Source organism: Tursiops truncatus, chromosome 15, assembly GCF_011762595.2.
Source record: "Tursiops truncatus isolate mTurTru1 chromosome 15, mTurTru1.mat.Y, whole genome shotgun sequence".
Lineage (NCBI taxonomy): Eukaryota > Metazoa > Chordata > Mammalia > Artiodactyla > Delphinidae > Tursiops > Tursiops truncatus.
This window is the reverse complement of record NC_047048.1, coordinates 9196299-9221566: the sequence shown is the minus strand read 5'-3', so window position 1 is coordinate 9221566 and position 25268 is coordinate 9196299. Positions and strand designations below refer to the sequence as shown.

Genomic DNA, 25268 nt, shown 5'->3' with positions numbered 1-25268 from the left:
AGGTGACAGATGTACCCAGCCTTTAGGTGGTATTTGCTGCTGCAGACAAAGGCTTGAAGAGGCTCTCTGAAAGGTAAATTCCTGGCCGTTTGTGTTCTGCTGTTTTCACCCACTCATCCTGCCAGGAAGGTCCCCATAAGACATCCCCTTGGCCCCGTGTCCCACTCTAGAGGCCACCTTCCCTTAAGAGAGCCGTCTACACCTGCCTTCCCTCCTTCCCCTCCCATCTGCCCCCAGCCCCCTGCCTTTGGGCTCCTGCTTCCTCCCTGCCCTTCCTCCCCAGCCTCACCCCTGCACAGACTCTGCTCTCTCCAAGGTCACTTGGCCCCCTTATTGCCAAATCCAACAACCACTTCACAGTTCTCCTGGGCCTTCAGACCTCCTTCTTGAATCACTCTTTCCCTGCAGATCCAGAATTCTCGCCAGGCTCTCCCCCTCCCTGGCAGTGCCTCCCCAGTCCCTGCTGTGGGAACCTCTTCCTCGGCCCACTGCCCTTCTCACCCTATGGCAAGCCCTGGACACTGCCATCCCCTTCAGCCTCTCTGCTGAGGTCTCCCTATTCTGTATCTGTGCTGCCCTCTCCCCAGAGGGACACAACCACGTATCTGACTGCCACCCTGACCTCCCCCTCTGAATGTTCCACAGCTCCCTTAACGCTGAAGGAGCCAAAACAGAACTCATCATTTCCAAGACTATAGCTCACATTCTTCCCCCTCCAACCTGAACCTTTCCATGTTCCCCATGCCCAGGAAGGGTACCACCATCCAGACACTTGTGCCAACAGGAACAGTCATCTTTGGCTCTTCCCTATACCCCACTGCCCTGTGGTGTGTTACCGAGGCCTGGCCAGTTTGTTGCAGGAGAGAATGGTCATGTCCCAGGTCACAGGTGAGTCCCTGGGATGGGTCACGAAGTGAGGGTCTTTGGCTTCGCACAGGAAAGAATTCAAGAGCGAGCCATAGTAAAGTGAAAACAGGTTTATTGAGAGAGATACACATTCCATAGGCAGAATGTGGTCTGTCTCAGAAGGCAAGAGCAGCCCCAGGGCATGGGGTCGTCTCAGAAAATGAGACCACCCCGAAATATGGGGTGGTTAGTTTTTATGGGCTGGGTAACTTTATAGGCTAACGAGTGGGCGGTTTATTCCAACTATTTGGGGAAAGGGGCAGAGATTTCCAGGAATTGGACCACTGCCCACTGTTTGGCCTTTTATGCTTGGCCTTGGAACTGTCACGGTGCCTGGGAGTGTGTCATTTAGTATATGCTAACGTGTTAAAATGAGCATATAGTGAGGCTCAAGGTCTACTGGAAGTTAAACCTTCCGCCATCTTGGGTCTAGTTGGTTCTAAGCAGTTTTTGTTGTATCCTCAATGGTTATGTCATCCTTTTAATGGTTGTGCCCTGCTCCCTTCCCTCTTGTCTCAAGTTGACCTCATAAGCATCCATACACATGGCCACCTGACAGAATATCACTTTTTTTGTTCTGTTTTTCTGTTTGTTTTTTGTTTTTGTTTTTTTGTTTGTTTTTTTGGTTGCATTGGGTCTTCATTGCTGTGCACAGACTTTCTCTAGTTGCGGTGAGCAGGGGATACTCTTTGTTGCGGTGTGCGGGCTTCTCATTCTGGTGGCTTCTCTTGTTGCGGAGCACAGGCTCTAGGTGCACGGGCTTCAGTAGTTGAGGCATGCGGGCTCAGTAATTGTAGCACATGGGCTTAGTTGCTCTGCAGCATGTGGGATCTTCCCAGACTAGGGCTTGAACCTGTGTCCCCTACAATGGCAGGTGGATTCTTAACCACCATGCCACCAGGGAAGTCCAGAATATCACTTTTATGTAGACTCTTACATTAGCCTCTCGTATCCCTTACAGCTACAACTCAAACTTAAAAGTACATTTGAATAAGTTGGGCCTTTTAAAAATCTTCTTGAGCAGGTCTAGTCTAGGCCAATTAAATCAGAATCCCTGTCTGTGGGAATTAGACATAAGCATTTTTAAAGGTGATTCCAATATGCGTTCAAGGTTAAGAACCACTGTAATGGAGGCTTTGAGCTGCAAATAACCTACATCTGGGGCTCGTTAGTTTAAAGCATTGGTTCTTACACTTTAGCGTACATCAGAATCACTTAGTAAGCTTGTTAAAATACAGATTGCCAGGCCTCCACCTCCAGAATGTCTGACTCGGCAGATATGGGATGAAGCCTAAGAATTTGCATTTTTAATGATGCTGGTTCAGGGCCCACACTTTGAGAACCGCTACTTAAACAATGAGGAAATGCATCGTTTTACCTAACACAGAGGCCAGAGGTAGAGAGGCTCCAATCAATGCAAGGTGAATCTTCAATTGCAAATTAAAGTTGTGCTTCCATTGCTTCTCTGGCTCTTGCTTGCCTCTGATGAGGCCAGGTTTCTAGCAGATGGTCAAGGTGCTTTGCGACTGAGCCCTGCTATCCCTCCAGCCACACCTTTGCTCATGCTTTCCTTTCCCTCCTAGAATTCCCTTTTACCCTCTGTCTCCCCTGTCTAAATGCCCACCCCTGAAGGTACAGCTGAATCTCACTGCCCCTCAAAATCCATCGGCAGATCTCCCTCCCTGACCTGCCCAGTTTTCCCCTCTTCTGTCATTACTAACGTCCTTCTGAGTGTTAGCCTTGGATTCCAGCTGGGCTGTAGGAACTTGAGGGTAAGAGCAAGGCCCTTACCACAGCCCAGTGGCAAGGTGGGAAGGATAAGGATCTTGGAGTGTAGCAGACCCCAGTTTGACTCTGGTTCTATCCCTGGCTTCCTTGTTGACCTTGGGTAAGTTACTTGACCTGAGCCTAGTTGTGTGGTTTTTTTTGGTTTGGTTAAAGTTATTTCATGGCCTCACCTGTTTTAAAGACCACTATAAAGATCAACTGAACTTACAATGTAAAAGAATTTGGTAGTCTCAGCTGAGCCGTAGCCCTACTCTTGCTTGTCCCCCACATCGATAGACTAGAGTCACAGACCTGCACATGTTCCCAGGTTCACTCTTTATCTGTGTCACCTCTGGAAAATCACTTAATGAGCATCTCCTAGAGCATCAGTCCCCTAATCTGTGGGGTGGGAACGTGAGAAGATTAAATGAAATGCAAAGCTCCTGGATCAGTAAATGTCACCTGCAAAATGCTTGGTGAATGAAATTCTGAAACGTACCCCTTTGTCTCTAGGAGAAAGTGGTTCATGGCTGGGCCTTCGGTTCTAAATAGCAAATTAAGGAGGAAAAGCCCCAGAATGCTCTGGACACCCCCTCCTAGCCCTCTCCACCCCACTGCCCACAGCTGAGTCAATGCCAGTCTCCCCTTCTCCCCTCACCAAGGACAAAAGGGAAGGAAGTGAGGCCACTTCACTTGCTCTCTGACTGGATCTGTCTCCTCACCCGAGGTTGTGGGTGAGTCCGTCTGTCATCTAGTCTCTGCAGCAGCCTCTGTCCTCATAGGATCCTTCTAAAGGCCAGAGGACCTGCACTGCCAGGAAGGGCTCCCTGGTGGCCATGGAAACGTTTGAATCTGGCATCCCTGACCCTGGCATTTCGACTCGCTCTGGGGTGTGGGCCTGGGAGGCCCACGGAGCATGCTTGTTCTGGGAATATTCCCTCTCGAGCTAGTCTGCTCCAAATTCTATCACTAGTCTTTCAGAATATCTCTTTTTTTGGTGAATAAACTCTGTAGATTGTATTAATGCCAATTTCCTGGTTTTGATATTGCACTATAGTTATGCAAGATGTTACCATTGGGGGAACCTGGGTAAAGGATACATGGAACCTTCCTCTTCATTTTTTTTCCCAACTACCTGTGAATCTATAATTATTTCAAAATTAAAAGTGTCTTGTTTAAAATCACCTTTTCAACTTCCTTTCTATCCCCAGGCCACCCTGAGTCCAGGCTCTTATCACCTCCCTCTTGAACCCTTGCAACCACCTCTTGGTTTTCCTTCTGTCTTTGGTCTTGGCACACACTAGTCCATCCAAAGAATCTCCAAGACCCCGATTTTGAGCTATCTCACCCTGAAATAACCACCAGAATCCACTCTCTGTTTGCTGGATTGAGCTGGCACTCAAGGCCCTCCAGACCTTTCCAATCTTACCTGCTACTTTTTTTTTTTTTGGCCCATGCCGCGAGGCTTGCGGACTCTTAGTTCTCCGACCAGGGATCGAACCTGTGCCCCCTGCAATGGAAGCGTGGAGTCCTAACCACTGGGATGCCAGGGAACTCCCTTACCTGCTACTTTTTATTTTGCTCATGCCCTGCCTCCACACAGCATTCTCCTGCTCAGGAGGATGAGGCTGTCCCACCTCCTAATTCCAGAAATACCCTTTCCCTTCTCCATTAACAGTAAAAGCCCATCTGAATTTCCCCTGATACTAAGAAGACTTTCCCACCTGTTGAATGGGAGTAATAATAGGTCCCATGGCTCCTTGAAAGGATCCAATGTGATGACGACTGGAATAACGCCTTTAATAACGATTATCAGTAAATTCTTCAAGGGGAGGCCTGAGCAGAGTCTGCATCACCTGCCCCCTACCCAGTGAGACCACACAGCCTCAATGGCCAGACGAACTTAAATAGCCAGGCCGCGTCCTTCCGGATGCCCGACGGTCAGGCCCCGCCCCTCGGGACGCTCCACCAACAGGCCCCGCCCCCGAGACGGGCCAAAGACCAGGCCGCGCCCCTCGGGACGCACTAACGGCCAGGCCCCGCCCCACGTGCGTGCACCGCCCTGCGGAGACGTGCAGGCCCTCGCGAGGCCAGAGGCTGAGGTGGCAGCGACTGTGCCGACATGGAGCTGCTGCAGATGCCGGAGTTGATGGGGCTGTCGCTGTTGCTCGGGCTGCTGGCCCTGATAGCGACGGCGGCGGTAGCGCGGGGGTGGCTGCGCGCGGAGCAGGAGACATGCGGCCGGTCGGCAGGTTAGTGGGGCGGGGGCGCGTGGGGGCGACCCACCGGACCTGTCGCTCCCGGCCTCCCCGGTGTCCGACCGGCCGTTTGGGCCTGCGGGGGTGCCAGAGATCCCGCCCTCCCTCCGGCCTCAGTTTCTCCTCTTGGGACATCAGTTTCACTTTGGGACGACCTGTTAGAACCTAGGCCCCGCGCTACCGAGCTCTCCGTGGCCGAGGCTAAGCCGCCTGCCCTCGGACCTGAGCTTCTCCCCGGGGCTGCTGCGGGGACGCTAGGAAACTCTCCAGCGCGCTCCTTGTTCGTTATTTTCTGAAAACGGGGAGGAGGGGACGGACATTCATTTGTGAACGCTCTGGTTCCCCGACATGCAGCATTTATTGAGTACCTGCCACCTCCTGTAGGCTTCAGGGTCTTTTCCTTTAGGGAGTCCAGTGTCGGGTAAAAAAGAACAGGTGAAACTGTAAGGGGAAAATATAGTGTAGTAGGTTTCATAGGAAGGTCAGTACTAGACACAGGAAACCCAAAGGTGGGAGTGGTCAGCCCTGCTTTTGTCGGTGGGCGGGGGGGTGTCAAGTAGGGAACACTTGACGTGGGGTCTTGAAGGATAGACGTGTAAGAGTTTGCCAGGAGGCCAAGAGAGGGCGAATATTCCTGGCAATGGCAACATGCGTGAAACCAAGGAGGCCTGGAACAGCATTTGGTTTGACTGTAGTGGGAGGGGAGAGGGGAGGGCTTGTTAGACAAGGCTGGAGAGGCAAGCGGAGGGCAGGCAGATTTGTCTTTGTATGTGGCCTCGGAGCTTTCTTCCTGTAGGAATTGAGGAGCATCTGTAGCGATCTAACATATGCCCGCTTTGCTCCTGGCCTGATTTTCAATTAAATTAGCTATTTGATACAAAAATGACTGGCACCATTTCCAGCACATGGGATGTACTCAACTCACGTCAACTACCTCTCACCTCTGGGTTCTCTCTGGGATTCCTTTGAGCCCTTTAATGCTTGTGTTGGGTACTGTGCTTGTCATTTTGTATATATTATCTCACCCAATTCTCAACTTCTCTTTTAGAAAACCAAGGCCCAGGGCAATTACCTGAGATCAGGGTCACTAGATTCCGGTGTGCACATTATCCCCCACTTAGAGATGTCTGGCCAAGAATCTGCATTCCACTGGCCATTCTGTGTACTTGCTGAGCTGTGCCTGCCCTGAGAGGGCGCCTTTTCTGATGTGCAACGAGGTGCTCTATGGTTATGTTATATACACTAACAGCAAGCAGCCTCCTCAGGGTCACTCAGTGGTAGAGATGCAATGCAAACCCAGGTCTGATTCCACAAAGCCTCTGTTTTTTCCCATATCCCTCTCTTCTTGAGGACAGGGGCCATATCTGGTCATCTCTTGTGCCTCTATTCAGTGCCAATCATAGGTGGTCAGTAAGTGCTTATCGAGTGAGTGAATGGACGAATGACATGGGCCTTCCTTATAGGCCAAAGAGCAAATGGACTTCCACCTGACAAGTCCTTGAGATCCAAGAAGCAGAAACAACATCAGCGGGTTCACAAGGAAAAGCCTCAGCAACACAACTTCACCCACCGCCTCCTGGCTGCAACACTGAAGGTACATGGTGCCCACGCACAGGATATGTATACAGAGACTCACACCCCCGTAGACTTTTCCTTTGTAGTATTCTGTGCATGTTACAGACCCCTCTGCCTCTGACCAAAGTCAGTGGGGATGCCCCATCCTATCCCTTCTCATCACATCCCATCAGCAGCTTGCTGTTAATCTAAGCAACAGGGCTCCAGAATCATGGCTGCATGGGTTTCCCCATTTGCCCAAGGGGTTCCTGTTCATACTTGCTGCAACCCTTCCCCTAGAGCCACAGTGGGAACATATCTTGCATGGACTTTAGCAGCAATGGCAAGTACCTGGCCACCTGTGCAGATGACCGTACTGTCCGCATCTGGAGCACCAAGGACTTCCTGCAGCGGGAGCACCGCAGCATGAGAGCAAATGTGGAGCTGGACCATGCCATCCTGGTGCGCTTCAGCCCTGACTGCAGGTGGGACAGGAGGGATCCCCAGGTTTGCCTGCAGAAGCCCTGACCCAAGCTTATGTCCTTCCCATACCTTGTGTAGGGTAGTGAGGGGGGACCCAGGGTCTCCCTTGAGGTGGCAGAAAGGGAACATCCAGACAGCTTGAACACCGCCTGAGGCTCCTTGGAGGCCTGTGGAGCTACATAGCAAGGAAGCAGAGAGGGGAAGATCTCTTCCTCCTTGGGAAGTACCAAAGCCTGACTTCCAGAGTAGTCTTGGAAGCTCTAGTGGTTTTCTAAACCCTAGAGAGACGCTAAAGGAGCCAGAGCTATGAGAGGCTTACCTTGTAAGGAGTTTTAAGAGATTTTGAATTAAGGGTTTAAGTTGTGAGGCTGGACTATAAGTCCTGAAGGGAGATCTTGATTTTCCTCAGAGCCTGCCTAGCATAGGACCTGGCACACACAGGTCTCCGTGCCCAAAGGAGTGAGAGACTTGTCTGCTCCCTGTCTCTAGAGCATTCATCGTCTGGCTGGCTAACGGAGATACCCTCCGTGTCTTCAAGATGACCAAGCGAGAGGATGGGGGCTATACTTTCACGGCCACCCCAGAGGACTTTCCTAAAAAGCACAAGGCAGCCATCGTCAACATTGGCATTGCTGACACAGGTGAGGCACTCAGAGGATGGAGCTTGCCCAAGGCAAGAGGGAATGGACCCAGTTTTACTTACTGAGTGAGCGAATGCAGCTTGACAGTTATGCTTAGCCCCAGTGTGACAAAAAGGGCCCTGGCTCTGGGCTCCCCTGGAGTCCTGGGAGCCACAGCAAGTCCCCTGGGGGAGGCAGGTAGTAGCCACAGTCTTCAGCCAAATCCTTATCTGTGGTGACCCTTGGCTTGGGAGGCAAGCGTGGATACGTTACACTGGGCAGCAGATGCCTTCATAAGTCAGTCGATCAGGTCATGGACCTCAGCCCATGGCACTCCTCTCGCCCTTCAGGGAAGTTCATCATGACTGCTTCCAGTGACACAACTATCATCATCTGGAATCTGAAAGGTCAGGTGCTGTCCACCATCAACACCAACCAGATGCACAATACATTTGCTGCTATATCCCCTTGTAGCAGGTGAGGAAGGAGGGACTTTGGCCTCGGGCATGGGCAGAGGTTGGGGCTGGGGGGCTGGGGACAGAGCAGAGAGCCAGCTTCAGAGAGCAGAAGGGGCAGGCAGTGTGGAATCAGGACACCTAGATTCAAGTCCTTAGTCTCTATTTCTCCATCCATAGTTTTTAAGAGGTTGGGGTGGGGGTACTAAGTATCTTACAGCCTGGCTGTGAGGATGGACTGAGGTCATGTATAAAAGCAGTTTTCAAAGGTAGTGTTTTAGGCACAAGATTAATTAACTTTCTCAGGAAAAAGTTTTGGCAGATTTGCAGAAAAAGATGCCCTTAAAATTAAGTTTTAATGCAACCTGGGTTGTATGGCAGGTTTGTGGCCTCGTGTGGCTTCACCCCAGATGTAAAAGTTTGGGAAGTCTGCTTTGGGAAAAAAGGGGACTTCCAGGAGGTTGTGCGAGCCTTTGAACTGAAGGGCCACTCTGCAGCCGTCCACTTCTTCGCTTTCTCCAATGACTCCCGGAGGTGAGTGACTTCTCTCTGATTTCTTACACGTGACTTGCAGCCCCTCTTGGCGTCCAGGATCCTTCTGCCATTCTCTGCAGTGGCTCTGAAGTTGCGGGGGGAGGGTGCCTGGCCCGCAGCAGGAAGTAGACATAGCAGTGGAGTTGGCTTCCTAGCTGGCGTCCCTAGCACTGTCCCAGTGCCCTCCCCTCCAGGGTGTGTTGGGGCTAGAGCCGTGACTTTCCCTGCTGCAGGATGGCCTCTGTCTCCAAGGATGGTACGTGGAAACTGTGGGACACAGATGTGGAATACAAGAAGCAGCAGGACCCCTACTTGCTGAGGACAGGCCGTTTTGAAGAAGCAAGCACCATGCCGTGCCGCCTGGCACTCTCGCCTGACGCCCAGGTTTTGGCCTTGGCCAGTGGCAGCAGCATTCATCTCTATAACAGCCGGCGGGGTGAGAAGGAGGAGTGCTTCGAGCAGGTCCATGGGGAGTGTATCAGTGACTTGTCCTTTGACGTCACTGGCCGGCTTCTGGCCTCCTGTGGGGACCGCGCAGTGCGGCTCTTCCACAACACCCCTGGCTACCGGGCAGTGATGGAAGAAATGCAGGGCCTCCTCAAGCGGGCCTCCAATGAGAGCACCCGCCAGAGGCTACAGCAGCAGCTGACGCAGGCCCAGGAGGCCCTGAAGAGCCTGGGTGCCTTGAGGAAGTGACTCATGGGAGGGCACAGCAGGAAGGATCTGGCCTTCTGCCTTCGCTGTCCCGGCTCTTCCCAAGTACTCCCCAGCTGGAAGCTTTTGAAAGGGGTGTGCTGATTTTCTTAATGGTGACTCCTCTCTCCTTTTTCCCATTGAAACTATTCTTGCCTACTTATATCTCTCTCTCTCTTCTTGCTGGTGTGACTCCTGGCCTTACTTGACCTCCCAGGCTAACGACCAAGGTGCTTCTCTTTTTCCTGGGCCCAAGGGGTAGAATCTGTCTTCACCAGGCACTGAGGAGAGTGGTAATTAGAAGAGAAAGAGAGAACATGGTCTTTGACCTTGTGGCAACACACCCTGCTATCCAAAGAAGTGTGTAATTGTGGGACTTCCCTGACGGTCCAGTGGTTAAGACTCTGTGCTCCCAATGCAGGGGGCCTGGGTTTGATCCCTGGTCAGGGAACTAAGGAAAAAAAAAAAAACGACAAAGAAGCTTGTAACTGTGGAGGCAAAACCTAGGGAACACCTGAGTACTAACCAGCAGTCTTGCAGGGATGGGAGATTGGGAAATCTTCCAATTCCATAACTGTGGTATGGCTCAGGGAAAGGCTGATCTTAACCCAGCAAAGCACCTAACTTCATCAAAAAGTGATTAAGGGATTCATTCTGTGCCTCAGTTTTCTTATTTGTGAAATGGAGAATAATTATCTCTTGACCTCATTACAAAGATGTTATGTTGTGAGAGTATGAGGGTATGAAGTCCCTAGATTTGGAAGAAGAGTAGAAAAGAGTCATAACATATGTTACCTGTTGTTGCATATCAGTTATTAACTACAGGGTTAAAACAGGGCACTTTGAAACTCAATTAGAAAGAAACATATCCCTTGGGAAGGCCAAGTTTCTGGGACTTGATCATACATTTCATATCTGGTTCTGCTTTAAGTTGTGTGGGAGAATCACAGAATCCCGAGATAGGGCTCTTCTCTTCCAGGAGGTTATGAGGAGAACTTGAGGAGAACTTCTTTTCAGTTCACCAGACATTTGAGTGCCTACTCTGTGCCTAGCACGCAGCACTGGACCCTGGAGATAAGTATGAATAAGACATGGTTTCTGCCATCAGAGGTGGCAGGTGGAGAGGGGTTCACATGCCCGTGAAGTGCTTTTGTTAGTTTATTCATAGCTGGAGAAGGCTGTTGTAAAAGTCAAAGCGAGAGAGAGGATTGAATCAGGACAGAGGCAATGAATATGGAGTTGAAGTTGAAGGGTAGATTTGATAGATTAGGTATTTAGCAGTTCAAATTTTGGGACTTTGAGGACTGCTTGGATGTGAGATGGAAATGAGGAATCTTAGGAAGACTTGAGCCTAGGGAAAATTTACTCATCCAGAATAAATTCTTCCTCCCTCTCCCTAAAACTGGGATCTCTGCTAGTCACCCCCAACTCATAGAGATATTTGAACAAGTCACAGCCTTGGAGTTATCCTTAGTTACTCCCTTTTCATACTCTCTCCGCCCTACTGCACTACTGCCGTCCACTCCACCAGAAAATTCTTTTGGTTACATTCCAGTTTATATCCTGAATCTGCTACCTCTCTCCATCTTTTCTGTTACCATCCTGGTTCTAGCCACTGTCACCTACTGGACTGCTATAACGTAGCTTCCTCATTGGCCTCCCTACTTCCTCTCTTGCCTCGTTAAGTCACTTTTCTACGTAGCAGGGTGATCTTTTAAAAATGTAAACCAGATCCCATTGTTCCCAAGTTAAAACCCTGAAAAGACACCCCATCACAGTTGGAATAAAATCCAAAACTCTCACCATGGCCTACAAGGTCCTATGTAATCTGGCTTCTTCCTTCCTCTGTGACCTTGTTACCACTTCCCTCCACCAAGCCAAGTTATTTCCAGCCTCGAGGGGGACTTGTGCCTATGCTTTTCCCTTTGCTTAGAAGCATTTTTTTTTCTTCTGTTGGCAGTCTTGTCATGCTTGTCATAATTCAGTTCTCAGTTTCGATTATACTTCAGAGAAACCCTCCCTGACCACCCAATCTGAAGTAGCCCTTTACACCAATCATATCAGATCCATCACATTAGCTTATTTTATTTTATTTTGCATTACTTAATGCTATCTGAAATTATCTTGTTTGGATATTTGTTGGCTTCAGGGGTTTTCAGTTTAAATGATTATGGATGTCAAGTGGGTAATATAAGTGGGTGATTCGGGCCACAGTCGTCTGGGTGTAAGACAGTAGGAAATGGAACTGAAGTGATCTCTAGGGGGCATGTGTCCTGGGTAAGGGGCAGGCGTGGCTGCGACTTAATATTCAGGATTCCAGCAGAAGTTGCCTGTTTCAGAGAAGCTAGAAGTTGGCAATTCATTATAAACAGAAAAACTTAGGCACTGTGGGGACCAAACAGAATGCTACTGTGGGCAGGATGCAGACCAGCAGTCTCATTGGCAGCTTCTGGATTGTTCATTAACCCACTGGAATGTGACAAGACTCCTTGTCGGTCTTATTTGCTCTGTATCCCACACACAGTACCTGGGATAGAGTAAGCACTCAATAAATGTTGAACTCAAACCAGAGCAGTTGACAGAAATTTCAGTACCCTCTGTGTATTGTGGTTTTATGTTCCTAAGAATAGACTTCTGATTGATAATACTATGCACCTGGGTCCTGGTGAATACTTGCTTTCTGATTGTTTGAAGAATGAGACTAAAACACTTTGCATATCTGCTTGGCTCTGGCTTTACTCTCGTATATCCAGGAGAGGAAGTGACCACAGAATGTTGAGTTACGGAAGTCAGAAGTCTTCAGTTCCAATTTCAGCTGGGGCACTTACTGACTTGAGACCTTGAACAGACAGATCACTTGACCTCTCTGAGTTCGTTTCCTCATCTGTAAAATGGGAATAAATCCTGTCCATCGTGCTTTGCAGGGCTATGAACTTCTAATAAGATGAATGAAAGCACTACAAAAAAGTCAATACAGAGACTTCCTGAGGACAGAAAGCTCCTCTCACTAAAGATGAGGCTGCTTCTCTTGTAAGCATGGAGAAGTTACCTAGATACTCCTGTAGCCTAGAGGCCACCGTGCTTTTTTGGTAAAAAATCCTTGTGTGTGAAGGCAGTGTTAATACTTAAATATTACTATTTCAATGTGTGTAGGTTTGAAATTTTTCAAAATAAAAATTTGGGGAAATATTTTAAAATGGTGCTTTATAGATTATTTTTATCAGTCATCAAAAATAGAAAAAAATATTTAAACCACAAAAGTGCACATCTAAAGGCCTGTTGATAGTCTTCATCAATTTCAATTAAGGTAATGAGAATACTCTTATTTAAAAGATGTTCTGGGGGATTCCCTGGCTGTTCAGTGCTTAGGACTCCATGCTTCCACTGCAAGGGGCACGGGTTCGATCCCTGGTCGGGGAACTAAGATCCCGCAAGCTGCACTGTGCAGCCAAAAACAAAAAAGATGTCCTGCAATTAGAGATTATAGGAGGTAAGTAGGAAGCACATACTCTGGTGATGAGTTATCAATGATGATAGGTTGGGACTTCCCTGGTGGCCCAGTGGTTAAGACTCTGTGCTCCCAATGCAGGGGGCCCGGGTTCGATCCCTGGTCAGGGAGCTAGATCCCGCATGCATGCCGCAACTAAGAGTTCGTATGCCACAGCTAAGGAGCCCGCCTGCCGCAACTAAGACCTGGTACAACCAAATAAATATTTTAAAAAAATGATTATAGGTTATATCAGAGACCCAACATTGCCCCAAACTGGCCACATATCTAGAAACAATAATTTGGGATTCATGTTCTCCTCTACAAAATTCCAGAAATATGAGTCTTCCAGGTGATCCTGGCTTGTTTTGAGCACACAGCTCTTGAGGCTGAGGCCCACTGATAGAACAGGTTGGCACTGCAGAATCAGCCACAGCAACCGAAAGCATGATTCATACACACAAACCTGGGAATGTCTTCTTGAGATTGTGACTGTATGTCCAAGTCTTCATTTCTTCAAGCTTCCAACTCTGATCCCAGGGTTCAGGGCAATTGGAAAATGAATGTGGTTTCCACTTTCTATTCAGTATACATACCCAGTTTGAGTCCATTTTCATTTTCTTGGTCACATTAATAGTGGCTAACGTTGAGCGCGAAGCCTTCAATCCCTACCAACTCACTATTGTTTTTGCCTCAGCAAAACCCAGTAACCAACTACATCTTAGTTTTTATTTGGTGAAGTCCCACTTCCCCAAATCTTAATCTGTACAATTTATAGGGGATAGACCCAGACCCTCCATGGTGGGCATATAACCAATCAGCATATTCCTGGACTTTGCCAGAACTCTAGAAAAGTGAAAATATGTTTAATTTTCTGCTGGGATTGCTTAGTAAGTTGGATGTAAAGAACCTATGTGTAGTCCTGTCCAAGAATGAAGCCAACACAGGAAAGCAGCCAAAGAGGTAGAGAGGTGCTGTGCTGAGGATGCTGCTTGTTTAGACAGCTGGCTCCAGACACACCTGAGGTTGCCACCACTGGACGGTCAGTTATAAGAGCCAATAGATTCCTGTTTATGATTGTCCGTTTGAGTTGGGATACTCTTACTTGCAACTGAGAGAGCCTTGACATCAGTATTATTAGAGAGTCCAAGTAAATTGCCCAAGGCACATAACCAATAAATGGCTTGCCCAGATCTTCAAATTTAGGTCTATCGAGTACTAAAATACATTCCTTTAGGGAATTCCTTGGCGGTCCAGTGGTTACGACTCTGCCCTTTCACTGCCGAGGGCATGGGTTCAGTCCCTTGTCAGGGAACTAAGATCCCACAAGCTGTGCGGCCCGGCCAAAAAAATAATTAAAAAAATAAATTCCTTTCATTTGCAAAGCCATAGGCAAGAATACAAATGAAGGCCCACATGCCATGCCATGTCTTAATATTTCTTATAAATTAAGCCAAGCTCAAATATGTTCTGTCCTCCTACCTTCATATAACTTCCTGGAAGGCCAAGTTCCAATTTAGAATTCTCAGACTCAGGTCTGTGCCACAAAGTGCTGTCAAAACCAACCATCCCATGATCAAGGCCGTCCCCCTTTTCCCACCTGATTCTCTCCCACATTGCAAGAGATACCCCAGCCCGCACCTCACATGCCATCATATCCCTGCAAGACACCACCCACCCCTTGGCCACCAACCGCTCGGGCCTTAGGGTGTGCACCATGGCAGCCCCACCTTTGGGAGAATGGACCTGGTGAGAGGCTGGTACAAGCCCTTGAAGCAGGCTTGTGTCTGTTTGGACAGGGAGTCCAGGGTCTAGTGGATGAGATGGTGACAAAAGCTCTGGGTGGTCACATTTCCCTGGTCCTGCAACTCCCTCGTGGGGAGGGGCATGGCAGGAGGACGGCCAGGGCAGTTTCCTCCGGAGGAGTCCTCTTTGCCCACATCTAACACTATTGACACTGTGTTGACCACACTCCATCTTTTCCCTGCAATTCCAAGTTCACTATGCTAAGCTCTCCTCAACACGTCAGAAATGTAATACAGTATTTTATTGTGAGTTCCTGGGGGTTCAACCAGGTATGTATCAGAGTTTTTCCTAAAGTTCTGGATACGTGAAAGCAATCTTGTGCGTTTTCTTTACCGGTATCTGTGGTCTGATTACTGACTCTCCATTCTCACCTTCAAATTCTTCCAAGCATCCCAGAGACCAGCTGCACCCAGGGTACCAACATGGAAACCATGTACACCTTTATCCTTCATCACAGTCCTAACCACTGGGCCGCCAGAGAATTACTATACCCTTTGATTCAAAAGCCCTCTTTTGCATAGTTTCTGCACCCAATACTCAGTGCTTGCCACTGGGAAGCAAAGATGGATAGATGGCCTTCCTTCCATCCAAAAGGCGCTTGATCTGGTATCAGGAAATACAATAATAATAACAACAGCAAATACTGAGTATGTGATAGGCAAGGTTGTAAGTGCTCTGTACACATTAGGCTATTTAAGCTTCACCACATCCTACTGGGTAGATATTGCTATTCCTATCTTAGAGATGGTGAAACTGAGAAACGAAGAGGTTAAGGGACTTCCCTAAGTGACAGAGTTAGGATATGAACTTGGCTCCAGCACTTGTGTTCTCAACGCACTCTTATGCAGCCTCCCAGCCATGCCTGTACCCAGAACATAGGCCAGAATGTGGTTACCTGCCATCAGCGAGGCACAGCCCTGTGCCCAGTACAGTGCCTGGTACTCAGAAATGACAAAATGAGGACAGCCAGGGTATTACTGAATATCACAGAACCCGTGTGTAGAGGGGTCTGGAAGTAGCAAGAGAGGCTGGAGAGGAAGAAAAAACAGGCTTACTCAGAGAGGCAGATGGGAAACCAGACCCAGTGTCAGGAGGATGGGTAAGGAGAGCTCCTGCACCTCTCCTTTTTTTCCTTCCTCCCTCCCTCCCTTCCTTCCTTCCTTCCTTCCTTCCTTCCTTCCTTCCTTCCTTCCAGGGATAGTTGCTAAACATCTTCCATGGGCTATATTTGGAGTATACAAGATGTTTCCTCCCTGTGGCTGTGGGGAGAAGGAAGGCCTGGATGTACATGACTAGGTTACAGGTCTCAAATAAATACTATTTTTGTTTTCTTGTTTTTTATTTAAGGAGAATATTTAAATAGTAAAACCGGGTCAGAGCTCCTTAGTCTGCCTTGCAGATTCTTTCTGATCAGGGCCTCAGCATTGGTTCCCAAACTGGGCTACACGTAAGATCATCTTTTTAAAAATACACTAAATGTACTTTCCTCTTGTTTGGACAAATTTCTGTGATGTGGCAGCAGAACAATGATCCCGACCCCCACCCCCGCCACAAAAATGTCCACATCCCAATACCTGGGACCTGTGAATTCGTTAGGATACGTGCCCTCTTAGTTCGGGCTGCTGTAACAAAGTACCATAAACTGGTGGCTTAAACAACAGAAATTTATTTCTCACAGTTCTGGAGGATGGGAAGTCCAAGATCAAGTTACTGGCAGATTTGGTGTCTGGTGAGAGCCTGCTTGCTGGTTCATAAATGACCATCTTTTCGTTCTGTCCTCACATGGCAGTAAAAGGGCAAGAGAGCTCTCTGGGGTCCCGGTTATAAGGGCATGAATACCAATCATTCATGAGGGCTCGGCCCTCATGACTGAATTTCCTCCCAAAGGCCCCTCTTAATTAAAAAAAATGTTTTAGCCGTGCCGCACAACATGCGGGATCTTAGTTCCCTGACCAGGGATGGAACCCTCACCCCCTGCGGTGGAAGTGCGGAGTCTTAACCACTGGACCACCAGGGAAGTCCCAAAGGCCCCTCTTAATACCATCACACTGGGGGTTAAGATTTCAAATACGAATTTTGTGGTGTCACATTCAGTCAGTCCACTGCACATGCCAAAGGAGAATTAAGGTAGCCGATGGAGTTAAGGTCACTAATCAGCTGGCTTTAAAATAGAGAGATTATCCTGTATTATCTGAGTGGGCCCAATGTAATCACAAGGACACAGTGTCCTTAAAGGTGGAAGAGGCTGGCAGAAGAGAAAGTCAGAGAGATGGCAGCAGGAGGAGGACTCAGCCTGATGTTGTTGTCCTTGAAGATGGAGGAAGGAGCCATGGACCAAGGAAAGTGGGCAGCTCCTAGAAGGTGGAAAAGGAAAGGAAACAGATTTTCTGCTAGAGCCTCTAGGAAGGAATGAACCTTGAGCTTGGCCCACTGAGACCCCTATCAGACTTCTAATCTACAAAATAACACACTTGTGCTGTTTAAGCCAATAAGTTTGTTGTGATTTGTCACAGCAGCAACAGAGAACAAATACAACGATGTGTTACATAAAATATCAAAGTACAGAATAATGCACAGAGTGTGCTGCAACCAGTTGTGCGAATATGTACTTTTGCACATATGTTTGTAAACAAGACGAGTGGGTGTCGACATTGGCTGTACATTAGGGTGATCTGGAAAGCTTAAGAACAAATCCCAATGGCCTGGCTGCAGTCCTGTAAATCAGAACCTCTAGGAGCGGGGGGACGGGGTAGAAGTACCCAAGCATTAATATCTTTTGAAGCTTCCCACGTGCAGCCAGGTTGAGGCCATTGGTATAGACTGTCTCATCTCTGGAAGGTTAAGCATTGGGGAACAGGGTGACTGTGGGACCAGGGAGGGAAAGAGAGACAGACTAGCTTTTTTTTTTTTTTAATTTTGAACTTCACTGTATACCTTTTTTAAAAAAATTATTTATTTGGTTGCACTGGGTCTTAGTTGTGGTGGGCGGGCTCCTTAGTTGTGGTATTTGAACTCTTAGTTGAGGCATACATGTGGGATCTAGTTCCCTGACCAGGGATCGAACCCAGGCCCCCGCGATTGAGAGCACAGAGTCTTAACCACCACGCCACCAGGGAAGTCCCTTCACTGTACCCCTTAAAAAAAACTTTTTATCATGGAAAATTTCAGTGTATACAAAAATAGAATAGTATAACGAACCCCCACGTTTCCATTACCCAGCTTCAACAATTACTAACATTTTGTACCCTTTTAATTTTCTAGCATGTGCATGTTATATATCAAGATAAATAAATAAAATGAAAATAAAATACATGTGCCAAAGCTGTACCACAGAGAAAACCTTGGGGACAGGGCCCAAGAGCCTGCGTTTTTTTTTTTTGGCATGCGGGATCTTAGTTCCCGGACGAGGGAACGAACCCGCGCCCCCTGCAGTGGAAGCACAGAGTCTTAACCATTGGACTGCAAGGGAAGTCCCCGGAAGCTGCATTTTAACAAGCTTCTTGGGGGTCCTCATGGTTGGAGCAGCACTGGGCTCTCTCTGCCTCTGACTGGCCATCACTGGCTGTTTTCTTCTTTCTTTCTGGCACTTCTCATTAGCAAGGCATTAAGGACCCATGCCTGTGAATGTTTTGAGGGGTTTTTGGAACCGTTTCCATTTTTAGCCCATGTAACCTCTCTTTTAATGAATTCCAGTAGGTTCAATGTTGCTGCCTAAGGACACACAGGGAGCGCCCACAACCTCCTACAGGTCTCCTTGACTCATCAGGACTGTTGCGTGGGCCTTGGTGGCCTTACAAAGGAACACAGCCTACAAAGTGGCTTTCAGAGGAAGAAGACCTGATCCAGGTCCTCTGTCTTCTCTCTCAGCCGGGCTCTAACACAACCCAAGAAGGAGAAAAGAGAGAACGTCAGCGTAGTTCAGGCTCTTAGTCTTCAAGGCTTTTCCTCAAACAGATTTTCATAGATGCCAGTGCGGGAGATGAATACACAGGTTCTAGGCTAGAACCACGGGACTCAGCAGGTTCCTCAGACCCTGTCTTCCACTGAAGCAGCCTGGGTGAGGAGCTCAGCTTTTTGGGAGGTAAAATAAAAGGAAAGGGCGCTTCCCTGGTGGCGCAGTGTTGAGAGTCCGCCTGCCGATGCAGGGGACATGGGTTCGTGCCCCGGTCCGGGAAGATCCCACGTGCCGTGGAGCGGCTGGGCCCATGAGCCGTGGCCGCTGGGCCTGCGCGTCCGGAGCCTGTGCTCCGCAACGGAAGATGCCACAGCAGTGAGAGGCCCGCGTACCGCAAAAAAAAAAAAAAGGAAAGGGCCGAGAGAGGTGAACGCAATGCTCTAGGGGGACCTAAGCAAGGGTGGGATTACATGCTTTTGGAATAATTGTGGAGGAGGTTGAGTCTTAGAAGATGGGTATTTCAGAAGGAGGATGGCAACTGGGGAAGGAGAGGGGGTGGCATTCCTCAGGGGAGAAGCAGTGTGAGTAAGAGCACAGAGGTGATGTGCAGAATCTGTTCAGGGAACAGGGAACAGGTTTATTCAGCTGGAGCTAAGAGTATGGCAGGAGCAATGGCACAGGAAGCCAAAAAGAGAATTTCTGCCTGCAAGGCACTTTGTGGTTTACAAAGCTTGTCCGGTCTCTACCTCACCAGGTCCTTGGTACAAGCCTATGAAGTACAGAGCCATTGTTATTGAAGTCATTTCACAGAAAACAAAACACAGAACAAAACTAGGATTCAGAGTGGTTAAGTGACCTACGCAAAGCCACGAGACAAGTTCATGGCTGAGCTGGGATTCTGACCCAGGGTTTCTGCCTCCTAGCATTCTTTTCCCTGTGACTGAGATCATATTTGGGACCCTGATTAACACTATGGTATGAGGTTGAACTTGGGCAATGGGGAGGCATGGAAAGGATTTTGAAAGAGGCCTGGTTATCAAAGGCGCACTGGCCCCGGACACACGTCCTGGTTGGGGGAGGATTGAGTGCTACCTAGGAGCTAAATCGCTCTGACAAAGAAAGTGGGATGATTTCCAGGTAATGTGGATGGGGCAGAAAGGGAGAAAACAGCTGATGGCAGGCCCTAGAGAGACCCTGTGGGGAGGTGTGGTGGTCATTCTCTCATCCATTCATTCGATAACACTCTATTAAGCACCTCATCTGTGCCAGGTGCTGTGCTAGGCATCGGGGATGTGCTGGTGAACTTGACGATGGGGTCCCTGCCATCACAGGGCTGCCATTACAGGGGATAGCCAGATAATACAGAGCAAAGGAAAAGTCAAAGATCTTCTAATTGTGATTAAACTTATGATCTTCAGGAATATCCGAGGACGTCCACCCAGGTCATGTGGCCTTCAGGTTGGCTTCTCCTACCTGCCTGTGGTGGTTCAGGGGAGCGAAGCTTCCTTCCTCCTGCTTGAAGTGATCTGGGGAAGGCTTCATGGAAGAGGAAGCATCATGGCTGGGAATTCATTCATTTAACGGATACTTAATCATCACCCACTGAGTGCCAGGCTCTGTTCTAGGTGCTAGGGATAATCAGTGAACAAAACAAAAGGGACCATGTTGCTACCTTCATGGAGCTACTGAAAGGAGATAGACAGTAAACAAGACAGGGTAAAGTAGTATATCAGACGGTGCTGAATGCTCTGGAGAAAAATATATTGGGGGAGGGGGATACAGAGTGTGTGTGTGGGATTGCATACTGCAGTCTTAGGGTGGCCAAGAAAGGCTGAATTGAGAGGATAACATTTGAGTAAAGTCCTGAAGGAGGTGAGGGAGTGAGCCATGTAAATACGTGTATGCAGAATGGATGATCCAGGTAGAGGGACCCACAGTGCAAAGTTTTACTGGGTGTTTTCAGATGAGCAAGGAGGCCAGCATATTTGGAGCAGAGACAGCAAAGGGTAGATTGCTGGTGGTGAGGTCAGAGAATTAATGGGAGGAGGTAGACGGTTGGGGCATTGCAGGTCTCTGTAGCTTTTACTTTGAATGCACTGCTTTGAATGCAAGTTGCCCAAGGTAGAGGTCTGGGCTGCTCATCTCAGCACCCAGCTCTGCATCTAGCACAGGGCTTTCACCTAGAAAATGTCAAGGTGAGATCTCTTTAAAGAGAAGGATGTCAACAGAGGGCATTTGTGCAGGCTTCGGGGAATAGTTGGCAGGTGCCCATTTTGACCAGTCTCTTACACAGAGAGAACTTCAGTGGGAGACAGATGGGGAATGTAGGGCCAGGTGGACAAATGTGAGCAGGAAACAGGAGGATCACTGGGTCTTCAGGGGATGGCCCGAAGAAGCTGGCGACTGGCAGGGCGGGCTGGAGGAGAGATGGGTGCAGGAGGCTAAAGCAGCTGGGAGGAGCAGTGGGCTGTGGAGTAGGGAAACTAGAGGCAAGAAACCTTGGTGTGGGAGTGGGGTGCTGGCCAGCACTTGGACAAGGGTGAGAGAGAAGTGAGACGTAAATGTCTGGTGATGTGTGCCTAGACCAGGGGGCCCTATGAACAGAACTGGAGAATTCTAGAGAGCTGGCCTCTCTCACAACACTTAACATGCTCTGCCTCAGAGTTTTATTTTCCTCTTGCTTTCCTTATCCTCGCCCAAAGGGCGGGGAGTGTGTCTTACTCATCTTTGCGTCACCCAGTGTCCACTGCTGCAGGGCATATAGCAAGTGCTCAGATAGTTCTTTGGTTCAGTTATTTTGGATGAGTGGCTTTGAGAAACAGACATGCCACCTTTGATCCCGTTATTTCTAGAATCGTTCTTCCCTCCACATGCTAGTTCAGCTCTTCCACTCCTCAAATGCTTATCGAGCCATGATGTTGGTGGATTATGAAAGGGCGAACAGTTATAGAGGCTATGTCAAGTTCAGGGTTAGCTAGACATTTCTCTGGGCACACAGAAGGAAGTTCCTCTAGAGCTGAAAGAAGTAGCTGCTACCAAGCAATGCAAACTGTCACTTACTTCCTTTATGTTTCCTGAGGCGGTTGCTCCAGGACCCTCTCTGCATACTGCAAGCATCAATAAATGCCTAGGGTGCTGGGGGAAGACTAGGGAGCTGCGCTGAAGGTTGAACATTCACCCAAACATCTACTGAGCATCTACAGTGTCTGTGGACACAGGACTTAGAGCAATTGCACCTACTGTATTCTCAAAGTTCAACTTCAAGGTCATTTTTCCCCAGATGCCTCTAGACACCCCTCATCTAGATTAGGGTTGTCATAGCACCTTGTACAATACCTCTCTTAGCCTAGCGTTTATAAAATGGCATTTTATTTTTATTATTTTTTTAAAATTTATTTATTTCTATTTATTTATTTTTGGCTGAGTTGGGTCTTCGTTGCTGAGCGTGGGCTTTCTCTAGTTGCAGCGAGCAGGGGCTACTCTTCGTTGGGGTGCATGGGCTTCTCATTGTGGTAGCTTCTCTTGTTGCAGAGCACGGGCTTTAGGCGCGCAGGCTTCAGTAGTTGTGGCACGCGGGCTCAGTAGTTGTGGCGCACAGGCTTAGTTGCTCCAGGGCATGTGGGATCTTCCCGGACCAGGGCTGGAACCCGTGTCCCCTGCGTTGGCAGGCGGATTCTTAACCACTGCACCACCAGGGAAGTCCCCTAAATGACATTTTAAATGCCTGTTTTCTGGTCTGCATGTTCTACTAAACTGGAAGCTCTTTGAAAGCAAAACCCCAGATTTTGTCCTCAGCACTGAGCATGGAGTCTTGCACAACGCAGGCATCATATAATCACCAATTGCTGAATTAAATGAGACAGTAATGTAGAGCAGGGGTCCCCAACCACAGGGCCATGGACCAGTACTGGTCCTCTGCCTGGAACTGTGCTGCACAGCAGGAGGTGAGCAGGGCGGGCGAGCAGGTGAAGCTTCATCTGCCGCTCCCCATCGCTCGCATTACCGCCTGAACCATCAACCCCCACCCCCGCCCCCGCCCCGGAAAAATTGTCTTCTATGAAACCAGTCCCTGGTGCCAAAAAGGTTGGGGACTGCTGATGTAGTGTCAAGGATGCACTAAGTGGCACCCCAGGATATCGGGGAAGACCTGTCGTAGTTCAAACGGGATGTTGGAAGAGTAAGTGGTCATTAGGTGAAGAGACAGAATTCCAGGTGGGGAACAGATGTGTGCAAACGTTGGAAGGCATACTAAAGGTGTGAAATTCTCTGTAGTTGGAGCACAATGGTGTTATCTGGGGAGCTAGGGCCCCAGACAGGAGCGGCAGCAGGACAGGATGGTGCAGACCCTCAGTAACGTTAGGGTCAAGCCCATAAAATATAGGTTATGGCGGCAGCCCTGTCCAGAGGATTAAGATGCTCCCCTGGGAAAGAGCCTCCCACCACACCCTGCACACAGCACGTGCCACCAGCTCGCCCGCTTAACCCTAGCCTGCTCGTAAGCTCACTGGACTCGGGGACGCCCCGGGTGGGACGACCAGGGCGGGGCACGCTGGGTGGGACGCCCGGGGTGGGGCACCTGAGACTGGGCGCGCAGGCGCGCTGATGCCTCGAGCCCCATGGGGAGGGCGGGTGCGCGCGCTTCCTCGCGCACGCGCGCACGGAGGGGGCGACGGCCGCGGTGACGCTGTTTGCGCCGGGCGGGCGGCGGCGCGTGAGGCGCGCGATTCCCGGTGCCTTGGGAGCAGTGCCCCGGCCCCCGCCGTTCCCACTGACGCCATGTCGGGCCGGTCTGTCCGGGCCGAGACCCGCAGCCGGGCCAAGGATGACATCAAGAAGGTGATGGCGGCCATCGAGAAAGTGCGGAAATGGTGAGGGGCCAGGGCCGAGGGTGCTGGAGGGGGACGCCGGCCCAGGCCCAGAGCGGCGGTGAACTAGCGTGTGGGGTGGGAGCCGACCGGCGGGCGCTTGGGGGAAGGGGGAGCGGAGAAGGCGGGAGGAGGGTGCTGCTCGCGTCGGCGTGAGGTCAGAGGGCGCGCCAGCCGCAACCAATCAGCGGGTCGCCCGGCCCGCGGGTCCGCCCACCTGCCCTAGGGCAGCGCGGCGCCGGTGGAGGTGCGGGCGTTTGGCGGCGCTCGGTCAATGGGACCTGGTTCGCACGCCGGTCCTCTACGTATGAAGTCTAAGTTAGGTGAGAGCTTCTCGGCAAACCTACATGCCACGGGACCAAGTGGTTATTGGAATTAAAAGCCCTGTGTTTCGCCTAATACGGACCCACACGAGCGAGCTGGGTAGGCATTTTCTCTTGATGGCCTGGGAGCTGTTAGTAGTGGAGTCAGGATCTACCCTTCGTTTGGAAACGGCTCCTGTAGCGTTCGTTGCAGGCGCCGGTTTACCGCCTATTTTGTAGAAACAGTGATGCGTTATCACCTTCAATATTCACAGCCAACTGTTTGCGCCAACTTCTTGAGTACTTTTCTCTAGCTGATTACTACTAATAATTTTAAAGTCCGGGTAGGTGTTAGCTCCCTCCAGGAAGCCTTCTCCAAGTTCTCCTGCCCTTCACTCTCCACTCCCTTTATTATTATTTTTTTAATTAATTAATTTATTTTTGGCTGTGTTGGGTCTTCGTTGCTGCGCGGGTGCTTTTCTCTAGTTGCAGCGAGCGGGAGCTACTCTTCCTTGCGGTGCGTGGGCTTCTCTTTGCGGTGGGTGGGCTTCTCATTGCGGTGGCATCTCTTGTGGCTCACGGGCTCTAGGCGCGCCGGCTTTAGCAGTTGTGGCCCACGGGCTTAGTTGCTCGTGGCATGTGGGATCTTCCCCCACCAGGGCTTGAACCATGTCCCCTGCATTGGCAGGCGGATTCTTAACCACTGCGCCACCAGGGAAGTCCCTCCACTCCCTTTAGGGTCATTACCTTGGACTTTATTTTCGTGTTTATTTGTCCATTTCTCTACAAGATCAAGTTCCTTAACTCTTTATCAATAAGGGCTTGATATATAGTTGGACTCATAAATACTAGTTAAATAATTAATGATTTTTCCCCTCCAAATCTCATCCTTCTAGGTTTTTTTGGGAAACCTAAAAATGGGCATACCTTTCTCTTCTGGCCATCTCCGTCCTCACCTGCAGCCTAGGGCAGATGAGCATATTCTCTCACCGAGAACTCTTGTACCAACTTCCCTATGATCTGCCTGCTTCAGGACTGGCTCATTCCCCAGTCCATTCATCACATTGTATTTTTCTCAAGGGTGAATCTTCTAGCACTCCTGCTTAGGAAGTAATGCTTCATTGATCTCTTCTTGCTCTTAGGATAAAGACCAAAGATGATCCTTCTTGCCCCACCAGACTGGTTCAAACTGCCCGCTTTCCCAAGATGCTGGCCATCTTTCAGTTGGGGCCACACTTCTGTTTCTGCTACCTGGTGTCCTTCCTCTACCCTCTCCTCCCCCTTGCCTAGTTAACTCCTAGTTGTGCTCTCCAGTTGCTTCCTCAAGGACACCTTTCAAGATCCCCAGTCTAAATCAGGTCCCCGACTGGAACTTTCCACAATTGTATTAGGTCGAAGCATAATATATTGCCTGTATTTGCCTTTTTAACCAGCAGAAGCGGCAGTTTGATATGGTTAAACCTAGTGATTAGGTTTCAAACTGTGAGATGAGTTGTGTGATGTCTGTTTCCAGTTGGAATTTCGGGTCTGTGAGGGTCAGGACTGTGCATCTTGTTCCCTGTGTGCCCAAGACTTAGCATAGGGTCTTGAATATTAAATATTTTTGAGTAAATGAGGAATAAATGAGTGGCTGGCCAGGAATT

General features: G+C 49.3%; 2 protein-coding genes across 2 annotated transcripts in view; both read left to right on the top strand.

The window, feature by feature from the left end:
* The first annotated feature begins 4744 nt into the window (after positions 1 to 4744).
* Positions 4745 to 25268, top strand: part of TBL2 (transducin beta like 2) — a 21604-nt gene continuing 1080 nt past the window's right edge. The window contains exons 1-7 of the mRNA XM_004310806.4: positions 4745 to 4925; positions 6395 to 6525; positions 6786 to 6970; positions 7458 to 7609; positions 7939 to 8065; positions 8425 to 8577; positions 8811 to 23326. Of these exons, the coding sequence (XP_004310854.3) occupies positions 4796 to 4925; positions 6395 to 6525; positions 6786 to 6970; positions 7458 to 7609; positions 7939 to 8065; positions 8425 to 8577; positions 8811 to 9273 (1341 nt within the window). The 5' untranslated portion in view covers positions 4745 to 4795 and the 3' untranslated portion in view covers positions 9274 to 23326. The remainder of the gene's footprint in view (positions 4926 to 6394; positions 6526 to 6785; positions 6971 to 7457; positions 7610 to 7938; positions 8066 to 8424; positions 8578 to 8810; positions 23327 to 25268) is intronic.
* The window catches only part of BCL7B (BAF chromatin remodeling complex subunit BCL7B), a 16803-nt gene continuing 14729 nt past the window's right edge, over positions 23195 to 25268 (top strand). The window contains exon 1 of the mRNA XM_033839452.2: positions 23195 to 23326. Coding sequence (XP_033695343.1) covers positions 23235 to 23326 — 92 coding nt within the window. The 5' untranslated portion in view covers positions 23195 to 23234. The remainder of the gene's footprint in view (positions 23327 to 25268) is intronic.